The sequence below is a fragment of the Anguilla rostrata genome, chromosome 7, assembly GCF_018555375.3.
Source record: "Anguilla rostrata isolate EN2019 chromosome 7, ASM1855537v3, whole genome shotgun sequence".
NCBI lineage: Eukaryota > Metazoa > Chordata > Actinopteri > Anguilliformes > Anguillidae > Anguilla > Anguilla rostrata.
This window is the reverse complement of record NC_057939.1, coordinates 3612450-3625681: the sequence shown is the minus strand read 5'-3', so window position 1 is coordinate 3625681 and position 13232 is coordinate 3612450. Positions and strand designations below refer to the sequence as shown.

The window sequence follows — 13232 nt, the reverse complement described above, 5'->3', positions numbered from 1 at the left end:
TATAAACAAGTACATGCTTAGCTGATATATTGACTATACAGGTATGTTCTTTCAGAGAGAGATGCATCTCATTCTTAGTAAAATGGGAGACACTCTTTTGGGTGCATTTTTTAACAGTGAACATAAATTATTTGTAATGAAACCTTAATTAGTAATTATTCATCATTCATGAGAAATACCTTCTATAAATAGCAAGCGTTCCATTTCTCCAGCATAGCTAATCTCTAATCTTTGTTGTCAGAAATGTGACATAGATCATTTTTTTTACATACAGAGTCAAAGACATATATCAAAAACTTGGCCACAAAATGATTAAATAAAAAATAGAAAAAAAAAATAAAAATAGATACCCATCTTCCTGGACTGTGACACCCAATTTGCTAAGAAGTGGAGCACATGAAATCACCCCCATTCAGAGTGCACATGCTACGAGGCCTCGCTGGGTTTAATGAGTTCTCACAGCCATCCAAAAAATTGCGCCTGACTTTTCAAATTCACAGATAAATGCTTGAATGTTTGGCACGTAATCTTTTCACGTCTTTTCGCTTTAAGCTACGGTGTGAACGGGGTGGAGGGGGTGAACGGGGGGGTGGGGGGGTAGGGGGTGTGGGAGCGGGGTTTCTAGGTGAATGATAAGAAGAGAAATCTCTTTAATGGAAGCAGAGCTCACTGTGCTCGACAGATCGAGCCTCTGTTTTTACGACCACCTTTAAATTCCTTGAGACGGAATCATTTAGCTAGGAGGGGGCGAAACATAAAATCGTTAGACACCGAGGTGCATGCCATCTACCCGGCTCTAAAAACGCCACAGAGGAGTCTTCATCACAAGCAGCTGCGTCCTGAACCCAGCGTTAAAAATACAGATTCACGCGAATACAGCCCACACCTGGATTTCTCCCTGACTAAAACTCTGCATTTCTCTAATACAACAGCACTGAACACAACGTGAGTGCGTTCCTGTAACACGGTCTGGTGATAAATCAGGCTTCTTAGCTGGACCTCCCCTCCCTACTGTGCCTGTGCTGAAAAGCAGCAGGGAAGGTGAGCGGCTGCAGCCATTCGGTATGATTCACGTGCGTCCTGTTGTATGCGACGCCATGCTTCTGCTCGAGTGGCGGGCGTTCCCCTGAGGGCTCAGGACACAATCTGAAGTTGTTTTGTTTTTATTGCTTGTTTAATTTTTTCTGTTTTCAAGTATTGCACTATGGCCCCGGGGACACTATATTTTGTTCTACTCTTTGCATAACCTGTAAGGAGAAGGAATGACAATAAACTAACTATCTATCCAAGTCCCTTCTGGGCAACTGGAGCCAGAACATTCTAGGACTGCACACAATTTCCGGATTGCACCCGTTGAAATTACTATTATTATTATTATTTTGGAAGCGACAAATTAGTGAGGATGACACTAGTGCAAAGAGACAAAAACACACACAATGACACAACGACAGCACACACACACACAGATGCATTTTTTTTTTTTGCCTTTTCTCAGTCCATGTTGATTCTCTGTTAACTTTTTTTTCCATCCACAGTGACCTTCCATGGAAGATGAACAATAAACACGGAGGGGAATGCTGAGGCTGTTTACAGTGGGACGACCGTAGCTCAAACTGACGCACTGTAACATTTAACGATGCAAAAGACCTCACAACCACCAAACAGACATCACTGAACCTGTAAATCTAAGAGCCCGAACGCATGTATAGACCCTTGGTTGGTCCAGTACAACATATACTTATGCATATTATTTTCAGACGGAACAGTAAGTTTCCCCTAAGGGTATATTTTACGACTGACAGGTCCTTGAAGTAAGAGCAAGGGTTGGGATCCATGACAAAATGAGGGACGTATATAAAATGTACATTTCCAAGCTGTTTTCATGAGTTTCATTTGTATGGTTTCTTTTTTTTAAAATGAATCAGAATTAAATTTTATTAATCGCTTATTATGACAGACCTTAACCAGATCTCAAGACTGGATTTATTAAATTAACTCACTCTCTTCAGCATCACTGTTTGGTCAGCAAAGACATGTTCACCACAATGAACTTTCAAAATGCCCAAATCTTTATAAACATACAAATGCATAAATGATTTAAGAAATACAATAGTGTCCAAGTGTGTTCAAAACTGGATAACATACAAGTCGCATCATTGTTTATGAGAGCAATTTAGAGGAAACTAGAAGATTAGAAGCAGCTTATTCACCTTTTTCTATTACCCATTAATGAGGCCCTATTCTGTTCTTTTGTTCTTATTCTGCCTTCTGGGGGGAGAGGGACTATTTAATTTTCCACATCTAAAGTGGTAAAGAAATTCAAACTTTAGCTTTGATTTAGGTTCAGCTGAACAGACTCAGGGACAGTTTGACCGTGCACAGCACAGGCTCAAATCCAATGTCTATTCGGTGACCGAACCAACAGAACACATCAGTGTAATGAAATAAACAGTTTCATGTTTCATCAAAAACTAATAATAATACTGACAGGCGCTGAAAATATAACACAGATTTGTGGAATTTAGTCGAATGTTTAAAGTATACAGATCTGATTGCCCAACTGGCACCGCAAGTGTTATGTCCACATAGATATAAAACTCCTTTTCTGTTTTCATTAAGTAAAGAACGGTACCTCTGCACCAAAGGGATTCAGAAGTAAGTAGACTAATTGAGGTCACGGGGTCAGTGACAAGTCCAAGATCTGCTCCAGTGGACCTCAATTAAGCACCTCCTGTAAAGATACACTCTGCAATGCCTGTCTGCTTTTAATATGCAAAGAAGTCTGGGACCTGAACAGAAAAAGTAGAAGAAATGGATCCCTGAATTTATATACTGATAATCCATAGCATGACTATATTACGCAATGTGGGACATAGTTCAGTTTGTTTACCAATCTTCCTGTGCCTGTGCATCAAGAACCTCTTCACCACATAGCGGTCCAAAGTATTTTGTCTTTCACTTGGAGCAACATTTAATAAGTCTTAATGAACAAAAAAAAAAGAAAATCAGTAGAAGATGAAGTAAACTTGGGTAAAACTTGAGAAAAGTAAGTCTTGAATTACAGCCACAAAGTTCAGAAGCAAAATAATGCATGACTGCACTTCACTTCCCTGATAAGTCTCCACTGCAGGAATATACTTTTGTGACTAATGTTACAGGTTTGCTGACAGAAACCTTTTGGGGCCTTCTCTGTTATAAACAGATTGTTATTAGATAAATCTTCATTCATAAACAGGGATTACGCATCAGTATATTACTGTACTGTATAATTATATATATATATGTATATGTTTTTATAAGTACTGAAATAAAACACATTGCCTCACATTCATCTGTGTTCACTGGTAAAATTTTAACTATAATGTTATTTATTCTGCAAGTGGAAAGCAGTTTGCTATGTCACACATACTATATTGAAATACATTCAAAACCCCCCAAAAATGTTATAATGCTTATGGAGACAAACTGCTGATTAGAGTTTTGTAAATACATCAATCACAGCTGATTCCCATCCGAGTTGAAGACCTTCCAACTTGTTGGGGGAATTTAGATTTCATGGCTTCTATGTGAAAAGAGATTATCTTTGGAACGATTTTGTTCAAAATGGATCCATAAAGAAATATAGGAGTGGGTGAATGCGGAAGACAAATGACTGGGTGATGAAGAGGGGAGAGGGAGGAGGGAGAGTAGTAGGAATGTGTGGTGGCATTCAACACAGAGGAAGACTGCAATCTATTGTCTCAGATAAGATAAGGGCTACCATAGTAGACCACGTCATGGATCATCTCAGCTGTTTGACCAAAAAAAAAAAAAAAAGAAAATCCACGCATTTCTTACACTATCAACCAAAGAGCAAAGTAATACATGCGCACAATAACAAATATGAAACTAGAGAGCAAAAAAATGTATTTACTGCTTCAAAGACTGACATCTACTGTAATGTCAAATGTTGTTAGTGGTTTTTCTTTTTAAGGTCATTGTGCTATGATTGTTGTGATAAAGTATTCTTGCCGGAAGAAAACTAGTGCAGGTGTTTTTGTAGAATTATTTTATTTTGAGACGTGTTTTGGTGCATTCTGGGAATTAAAGGAGCAGTGGTGTCAAGCTGCATGTTGGTGCAGCGAGTTGTACGAAGAGTTTTGGGGGAAAAAAATTAAAAATGAAGCAAATATTGAGCGATGCTTGTTAAGGAGCTGTGATGTAGGAAATAATCAGATGGAGGGAGAACTGATAGATCTAACAGCAGACAAAAGCACATTATTAAAAAAGAGCTCCTGCAGTGCTGGCACTGCAAGGGGTCCAATACCACCCCCCCCCCCCCAAAGTGAATTATAAATTACTCACTGAAACCATGAAAGGCAGCAAAATGCCAGCGTAACGGAAAGCCATAAGGGCTCACTGTTTAGTGCAAGAATGCCTTCTGAGAAGCTGGTGTGTGTGTGTGTGTATGTGTGTGTGTGTGTGTGTGCATACGCATGTGCGTGTGAGCAGGCAAGTGTGTCTGAGAGTGCATAGTTTCTGGGCGTGTGTGTGTGTGTGTGTGTGCGCACGCACATGTGCGTATCATATGTGGGTGCGTGTGTGTACGTGTGTTTGTATGTGATTGTGTGGGTTCCTGCAGGCGTCGAGGTGCGCGTATGTAAGAGAGTTTCATTTTGTGGTGTTATTTTGCGTTAAATCCATCGGGACCAATTACTGGGCAGAACCAACACAGCACAGCCACGCTCAGCACATGTAAGAAGCAGCACAGCCATGCTCAGCACATGTAAGAAGCAGCACAGCCACACTCAGCACATGTAAGAAGCAGCACAGCCACACTCAGCACATGTAAGAACCAGCACAGCCACGCTCAGCACATGTAAGCAGCACAGCCATGCTCAGCACATGTAAGAAGCAGCACAACCACGCTCAGCATATGTAAGAAGCAGCACAGCCACGCTCAGCATATGTAAGAAGCAGCTCAGCCACGCTCAGCACATGTAAGAACCAGCTCAGCCACGCTCAGCACATGTAAGAAGCAGCACAGCCACGCTCAGCACATGTAAGAGGAAGCTGCTCAGAGTGGTGTGTGTGCTGTGGGAGGCGTGTGGAGTACAGCGCACACGCGTGGGACCAGAGCACACGGCCCGCAGGCAGCAGCAGCCACACACACACAGACACACACACACACACACACAGGGACACACACACACAGAGACACACACCCCCACACACACACACACACACACACACACAGGGACACACACACACACACAGACACACACCCCCACACACACACATACACACATACACACGCACACGCACTCACACACAGGGACACACACACTCGCACACGCACACGCACTCGCACTCACACACAGGGACACACACACACACACACACACACACACACACACACACACACACACACACAGACACACACACACACACACACACACACACACACACACACACACACACACACACACCCACACACACACATATACACAGTGGCACTCACGCACACACACATACAGCAACATCTCCAGCAGTCAAAGACTTATAACCTCACGCCTGAATTATTCTCCACCCCAGGGCTACCCCGACTTCCTATACTGCGGCATTCTGGGAATGCTTTTTTCCAGGAAGTGTGAGCTAAAAGAGAAACATCATGAGGAATGTGGAGTCAAGTCCTGCGTGCCCCAATCCCTGTAAGGGGGGGAGAAACAGTGTCTGTGGGAGGCCCCCAGCATGCGTGCCTGTGAGGTGACAGAGACAGTCCTCCACTGTTCGCTGCCGATCACTGTGTGTCAGCAAGCAAAAGGAACACACCTGCTGTGTGTGTGTGTGTGTGTGTGCTTGTCTACCTACCAAAGAGGAGACCTAGAAACTTAGCGGGGACATTTTCAAGGTCCTCACTTGGCAAAGGCTTTAAATCATGTTTAAATGATGAGTAGACCCCCCCAGTGAAATTCTATTTAAATAACCGGAGACCGGATGTGTGTGTGTGTGTGCGTGCGTGTGTGTGTGTGTGTGTGTGTGTGTGTGCGTGCGTGTGTGTGTGTGTGCGTGTGTGTGTGTGTGTGTGTGTGTGTGTGCGTGTGTGTGTGTGTGTGTGTGATGGACTCTGAGGCCCTTTACCTACATTTAAGCCCCTCTGGAACACTGACTGGCCCATGACGCTCGCCAGCATCCGGATAAGGGAGGCACCCTGGGAACAAAACAAAAAAAAACCATAGATAAAGTGAGAAAAAGACTGAGATGGAGGGAAATAAAAGAAAAGAGAAAAGTTGCAGTGACTGCAGGTCTCAGTAAACCATCGATCAGTTTTTGTTGGATCAAATTACATTTATAATGACCCAATTTATTGTGGATTTATTTGTTTATTTCTGTGAACAATTTTTATTGAACTATTTTCATGATTCACAGCAATTGCATGGGGGGACTTAAAACTTAGCTTTTAAAAATACTGTTAACAAAGAAATGCACAGTGTCCTGAATTTTCATTTCAATTGTTAATGCAGATAATGTATTTTTACTGCTATCTTTTACCATTATACGGTGCATTACAATCAGTGACAGCTGCTGCGCTGAAAATTGAGGAGGCAGAAAACTTCCCCTTAAACTGCCCATTGGTCTAAACCATTGTCCAATCATTTTCCTTTATTAACAATAACAGCTATTAATTAACAAAATATTTAGTACCATAAGTTATAGCCAGTTTTCCGCAATTAGTCCATTAGGTGAGTAATAACATTATTTTTATTTTTATCACAATATTTTATACAGTCTAATAAACTTAATTGTGATAACATGTTCTCTTCGTTCTCTACACTCACACCTGGATAGTATTCATGGCAAAGATCTGCAATGCACAGGTTTTGTAATTTAAATGACCCTGAAGCAAAATGTGATTTGTTACACATGTGCTAATACGCCAGGTTCAGGACCTGATACGCAACACTGACAGCAAACTCAAACGCAAATTAGCAATGTTTCATTTACAGTAGAACTCCATTAACAGAGACATGATCAGACATGAAAACAAACACATCGACGCCTCGCGTGAAGAATGAGGTAATGCTACATTCAGCTCAGATATCTCCATGTAGCTGGAGATAAAAGCATCCTGCTGCTAGATTCTGCTCCATCCCCGCCCCCGCCCCCGCCCCCTCCACACACACACACACACACACACACACACACGGGTCCAACAGGGATCATGTGTAGGCAGTACAAGTTGACTGAACATTTTACGGTGTATTTTTAAAATCCACGCAAGAACATGATTTTAGTGTCACGTCAAATGAAATGTAAATTTTGACACTGTTAACGCTAAAAATCAAAATCCATTTCGGAATGCAAGAATTCCATATGTTCCCCACAGCCCTGTGCTAAGCAGATTGTACTGTTGCTGTCACGCTCCCATTCCATCAAACTGGATGATGTCATTCAGGCAAAATGGAGTCAATATGCCACGCTCTGCCTGCTCATGGGTAAAATGGCCTCAGGTCCCAGAAGAGAGACGCAGCTGGAGCAAAAATACAAAAAGGTGAAAACCCAAAGCACAAAGTGGCATTGTCACGAGTGCATGCGAATCTTGGGAGGTGTTAACTGTATGTCAAATTATCTTTTTTTTTTTTTTCATGACGCTACTTGAAGTCTCAGTTGCGATAAACACCACACAATCACATTCAGACACATTCTTGTTTCTTAACAATGTACCAACAGTTTACCTTGACACACCCACAAATATTATGGCTATGTCTATTTTTTAATTTAGATTTTTACACCTTATGCTGGTTTGCTTTGCCGGCATTGACTCTTATTTGGTCTACATTGACAGTCAACTGTAGACCTTTCGTTAGCTCTCTTGCGCATGAACTAATGATGCAACAGCACAGAGTTAGCCAAGATCCAGCTGAGCAGCCAAACTTCCAACTTTTGGTCCACCAAAAAGGAGGGACTATGTATAAAAATGGCTGCGATTCCTACATGCTTCACCCAATGCTTCTCATGTTTCATCTGTGAGTATCCGCAAATTAAAGCTGACAGCCTGCACTTTAACCTCATATAACGTTTTTTAACATTTCAAATCCAGTGTGCTGAAGTACAGAGGCACTGTAAAACAACAAAAATTGCATCACTGCCCAAATACTTACGCACTGCACTGTACAGAATATACAGGTGCTGGAAACATTCCTTTCGGATTTTGGTCCTTGCTGACTCCACAGCATCACGCAGTTCCAGCAGATCTTTTGCCCACACATTCATGCTGCAAATCTCCTGCTCCACCTCATCCCAAAGGTGCTCTATTGGATTGAGACCTTTGGGGAATGTGCGGGCCATCTGAGTAACCCGAAGTCACTGTCATGTTCGTGGAACCAGCCTGAGATGATGTGTGTGCTTTGTGACATGTCGCATAATCCTGCTGGAAGCATCCATTTGAAAAAAAGGGTAGACTATGAGCATAAAGGGATGCACACGGTCAGCAGAACTACCTAGGCATGCTGTGGCATTAAGCACGCATCATCATCTCAAGCTGGTTCCACGGACATGACAGTGACTTCAGTTTGCTCCAGTGGCCTGCAGTGTAATATAAACCCTCTTTTGCCAGTTTTGGAATGAATGCTGAGTTGTGTTTGTGCGTTCAAGTGTTCATCACTGACACCCCCCCCACCCCGGTTAATCTGACAGAGTGCAGGCAACCATGTACTCTTTTCCGAAACCCATTATGTTTCTTTTCACTCGGCTGTCCATTGCATCGTACTGCATTACATGAATTCACAAATGTGCTTATGCGGAGAAACGTACTGCAGAGGAGAAGTAGATGCGCACTTGCCTTATCAATATGAATAATAATGCCAGACTTTGCTATCAGCACTCCCTGGCAAATAACTAAAGATAGCTGCTAATCAAGAGCAATCCATCCATCCACCATCTATACCCGCTTATTCCTGGTCAGGGTCGCGGGAGGTGCTGGAGCCTATCCCAGCATGCATTGGGCGAGAGGACGGAATACACCCTGGACAAGTCCCAAGAAACCAAAATACAAATTCTAAATGCGATACTACACCACAGACTCCATTACAAGCTCCAAAAGAAGAGAAACATAAAAACCATCAAAACATTATGGGAAAATATAAGAACACCATAAACTAAATTAGTACAAAAGGAGGGAGTGGTATGGAGTGGGGGTGGGGGTGAGGAACCGAGATGCAGGGGGGGGGTCTTTAGTCTCTGTCAGAAGATATCCAGCGATTCTGCTGTCCCTGATAACTTTGGGAGGGTTGTTCCACCACTGTCGGCCCATTAAGGGTAGGCAATATGACTGGGGGAAGTGACTACACAGAGAGGAGAGAGCCAGCTGCTTAAAGCTTGCTGATGCAGAGAGATCTGGCTGGGCTGTAGGGTTGGAAGATTTATTGGAGGTCCGGTTTAGCTGTTCTATTCAGTACCCTGTGGACTAGTGCCAAAATGTGCACTTTCTCTTCCGCACATTTTCCATTGATCCTCTATGAAATGGGCACTAGTAACGCTTGTGTAGATATCACACAATATCACACAGTTCAACTGTAGATGTATGATTGACCAGAAGTACTGTAGTTACTGGTACACAGTTGACATTGCAGACCAGCCAGCTGAAACTCCTTCCTCCCTGGGAAATGCTACAACCAATCATGCGCAGGACTGACATGTTCCAGATTTGACAGCAGATCCTTAACAGAGCCTTAACAGACATCAGCCCTGCCGCACTTGTGATTTCAGTTACTCAGCCAGTGACTATTGGTTTAGGTTTTCAGAAATACACAAAGCTGCAACACTTTGAATCCGGATTTATGGAAATGTAAATAGTCAGGGAATTTCACACAGGATCAATGGTGTGCTTGCATAACATATAGGCAACACCAGATCAAATAATTGTACTTTCCCCACAAGATGTTATGTCCTTCAGGAAAGGAATACGAATACCCTTCAATAAAACAGTACGCCAACCGTGATTTCTTTTTTTCATTTCTTGGTTTTTACTCATTTACTGAAGCACCGTGGCTTATTTTATGAGAACACGGTACCCAGAGTGATTCGGGTTGGATGTGCCACGAATTTATAAAGCGCCACTTTAAAGTCCACCGACTCGGCGTGCCCTTGGAATGCCCAACGTAACATCGTCCCCGGGGTTTACTCCCAAACGAGGCACTTGCCCCGCGAACATCAAACCCATCTGAAGTGCCAATTAGGAGAGCTTGTTAAGCGGTCGTTGTCCGGGACGCGCCCGTTTGATAACAGTTTTCGGGGAGCAGCCCTCGGGGCCTTTTAACAGCCTGTTCACCGATAACGGCCTGACATCACGGGCCCAGACCGGAGCGACGGGGCTCACCTTCTTACACACGACCCAGTCCAACACCCGCTCTCACCTTTTTATACACGACCCAGTCCACCACCTGGTCTCACCTTTTTATACATGACCCAGTCCACCATCAGGTCTCACCTTTTTATACACGACCCAGTCCAACACCCGCTCTCACCTTTTTATACACGACCCAGTCCACCACCTGGTCTCACCTTTTTATACACGACCCAGTCCAACATCAGGTCTCACCTTTTTATACGCGATCCAGTCGAACACCCGGTCGATGTCCGTGGCCTGGAACACCTCCTGGGAGATGGGGTGGGAGCTGGCCAGCCCGTCCAGCAGCATCACCTCGTGGAGGACATCCGTCAGGAAGCGCTGCTTCTCCTGCAGGGCAAGGAACCGGACAGGGGTCAGGCACCGAGTGACCGTGACAACGGGGCCTCAACCAACCCAACAGGGGTCAGGCACAGGGGTCAGGCACCGAGTGACCATGACAATGGGGTCTCAACCAACCCAATAGCGGTCAGGCACAGAACGTACGCGACAATGGGGCCTCAACCAACCCAACAGGGGTCAGGCACAGGGCAACCGCGACAATGGGGCCTCAACCAACCCAACAGGGGTCAGGCACAGGGCAACCGCGACAATGGGGCCTCAACCAACCCAACAGGGGTCAGGCAGCGAACGACCACGACAATGGGGTCTCAACCAAGCGACAGCGGTCAGGCACAGAGAGACTGTGACAATGGGGCCTCAACCAAGCGAACAGCGGTCAGGCACTGAGCGACCGTGACAACGGGGTCTCAACCGCCATCAGGTACCATCTGCCAGCATGCAGGAGCAATGAGACGCGAGACACAGCAGTATGTATGAACATTTAGGACCTAAACGATATACAGTATATCACAATATTGCCATTTGAATGCTCTGGATTGTGATTATTTACCATAGAAGAATGTGGTTCAGTCTTGATTGTCATTGTATTTTACATCACAGCATCATGTGCACAAACAATGCAACAAACCTCATAAAATATATATTTAAGGTTGACTATCGGTGAAGAAAAATCTGAGCTGTATATATCAATGCTAGCCCAACTAGCATTTGAGACGACAGATGTCTAGACACAATACTTGAAAACAAATTTAACATAAAATTGAGCAGGTATATTGAGTATAAAATGTACTCATAAATACAAAACGATCAGATGCATGTGTGTGTGTATGTGTGTGTGCTTGTGTGTGTGTGTGTGTGTGTGTGTGTGTGTGTGTGTGCGCGCGTGCGTGTGTGTGCGCCAACCTTCCAAACGCAGATCGGTGTATAGTGTAAATGAACAGATGATGGCAGACGGAGACTGAATGAACGGACAGCCCGTCTAGCTGAACGGATGAGCCGGTCCTCGGATCAGCAGGTCCCTGGGCTCCCAGGACACAGCTGCTGCACGACTATTGAAAATCTAATAACCGGTTTAGTTATGCCGTATATTAATAACTCACAGGTGCAATTACAATGGCGAGCGTCCCAGGGTTCCAGCAGCTGACCAATGAGATGCTGCCTACACGTAATGAAAGAGCCACTCTAGATCATATTCCCCATGTGCTACATTATGGATATTCTGCACAATGCAGCATTTACCAATGCGATTCACAATAACAATTAATAATCTCAGCTCAAAGGATTAAAGTAAACACAGCCTTTACTGCTGTATGGGGGTGTTACACAAAAATGCGATTATCAACATTAAGGAAGCCATTTTTTGGATTCCAGAGAAGAGGCAGTGGGTCCCTTTTATAAAGATATTAATATGACTCTTTGATGGCGGGGAATGCAGTGCTTTGAATGAGTAAACTGATAGAGGCTCAGATCTCCCTCCCTCAGACGTGTGCGCCCCTCCCTCAGTGATCTGCTCCTGCTCAAGCGGAGACAGGCGACTACTCTGTGCTGAGGTAACCGGAGGGTGAAAAGTTGAAATTGAACAGCGAGTTTAAAATACCAACATATAATAGTGTTGGCAAGTTCGAGCCTTTAAAATGAACCAGCACGTTCAAGTCAGCACATCAAAACGAACTGAACTGTTGAGTTTTTGACTCTTTCAAGTCATTTTCTCAGTGTGGTTTTGTTGTGTAAAACAAAACCGACACTTCCTTTGCCGCACACCTTTTCTCTCTGCCTGGTTCTGGTTTGAGTCGCTGACTCGCTGCCCGCAGCAGAACGGAGGAGCCCAAGATGAGTCATTCCTCTATCAAACGGTACCAACTGATTCCCTGATTCATTCAGTTCACACACCGAGCTGAACATAATGAACAACGGCTGACTGCTCTTTATTAAAATTAATAGCCTAAGTAGATCATAATAGTGTTTTAATTAGTAAGACAATTAATATCTCCATAATCATCACCATTTGCTTTTGTAATCATATTGTATTCCTCATCATCATCATACTCGCAATCAGTTTCCAAGTTCCAGCGAGATACGAGACCTGACTGTGGATGACAGACTGGCCCTGTAATGCTCTTCCAATTACCTGAGGCTCGGCTGTCAAAGCTCTACAATCACAGTACTCTGTAAAAAAAAAAAAAAAGTAAATAAATAAATAAAATGAAAAGATGGCTGTCTGCTTCGCTGCCTCCTCCCCACTCCTCCGAGGCTTCCCAGCGTCCCACACCCCAAACACAGCTGATCCCGCTCCACACAGATCCCACACAGCGCCTTCAGCACAGTAAACGGCTCATCTGATTAAAAAAAAAAAAAAAAAAAACGGATTGTTCTGTCCTGTCAGGGGAAAGAACAGATGTCTTTGGCATCTGGAGGAACACTATGGAAGAGGGAGTAAGTATAATGCCTGCATAATGATGTTTGATGTTTTTTTTTTTGTTTAGCTCTTTCTGGTTGTAGGGGG

At 43.8% G+C, this 13232-nt stretch overlaps 1 protein-coding gene across 3 annotated transcripts in view; it reads right to left on the bottom strand.

Annotated features, from left to right (window-relative positions):
• LOC135258793 (thyrotropin-releasing hormone-degrading ectoenzyme-like) overlaps nucleotides 1-13232 on the bottom strand; it is a 119394-nt gene that overhangs the window by 42333 nt on the left and 63829 nt on the right. For all 3 annotated transcript variants that reach the window (XR_010331095.1, XR_010331094.1, XM_064342377.1), the window contains exons 6-7: nucleotides 10580-10717; nucleotides 6125-6190 (exon numbers count right to left, since the gene is read on the bottom strand). Coding sequence is in view for 1 of the 3 variants with exons in the window: in XM_064342377.1 (XP_064198447.1) it covers nucleotides 6125-6190; nucleotides 10580-10717 (204 nt within the window). In the remaining 2 variants the exon portion in view is untranslated. The remainder of the gene's footprint in view (nucleotides 1-6124; nucleotides 6191-10579; nucleotides 10718-13232) is intronic.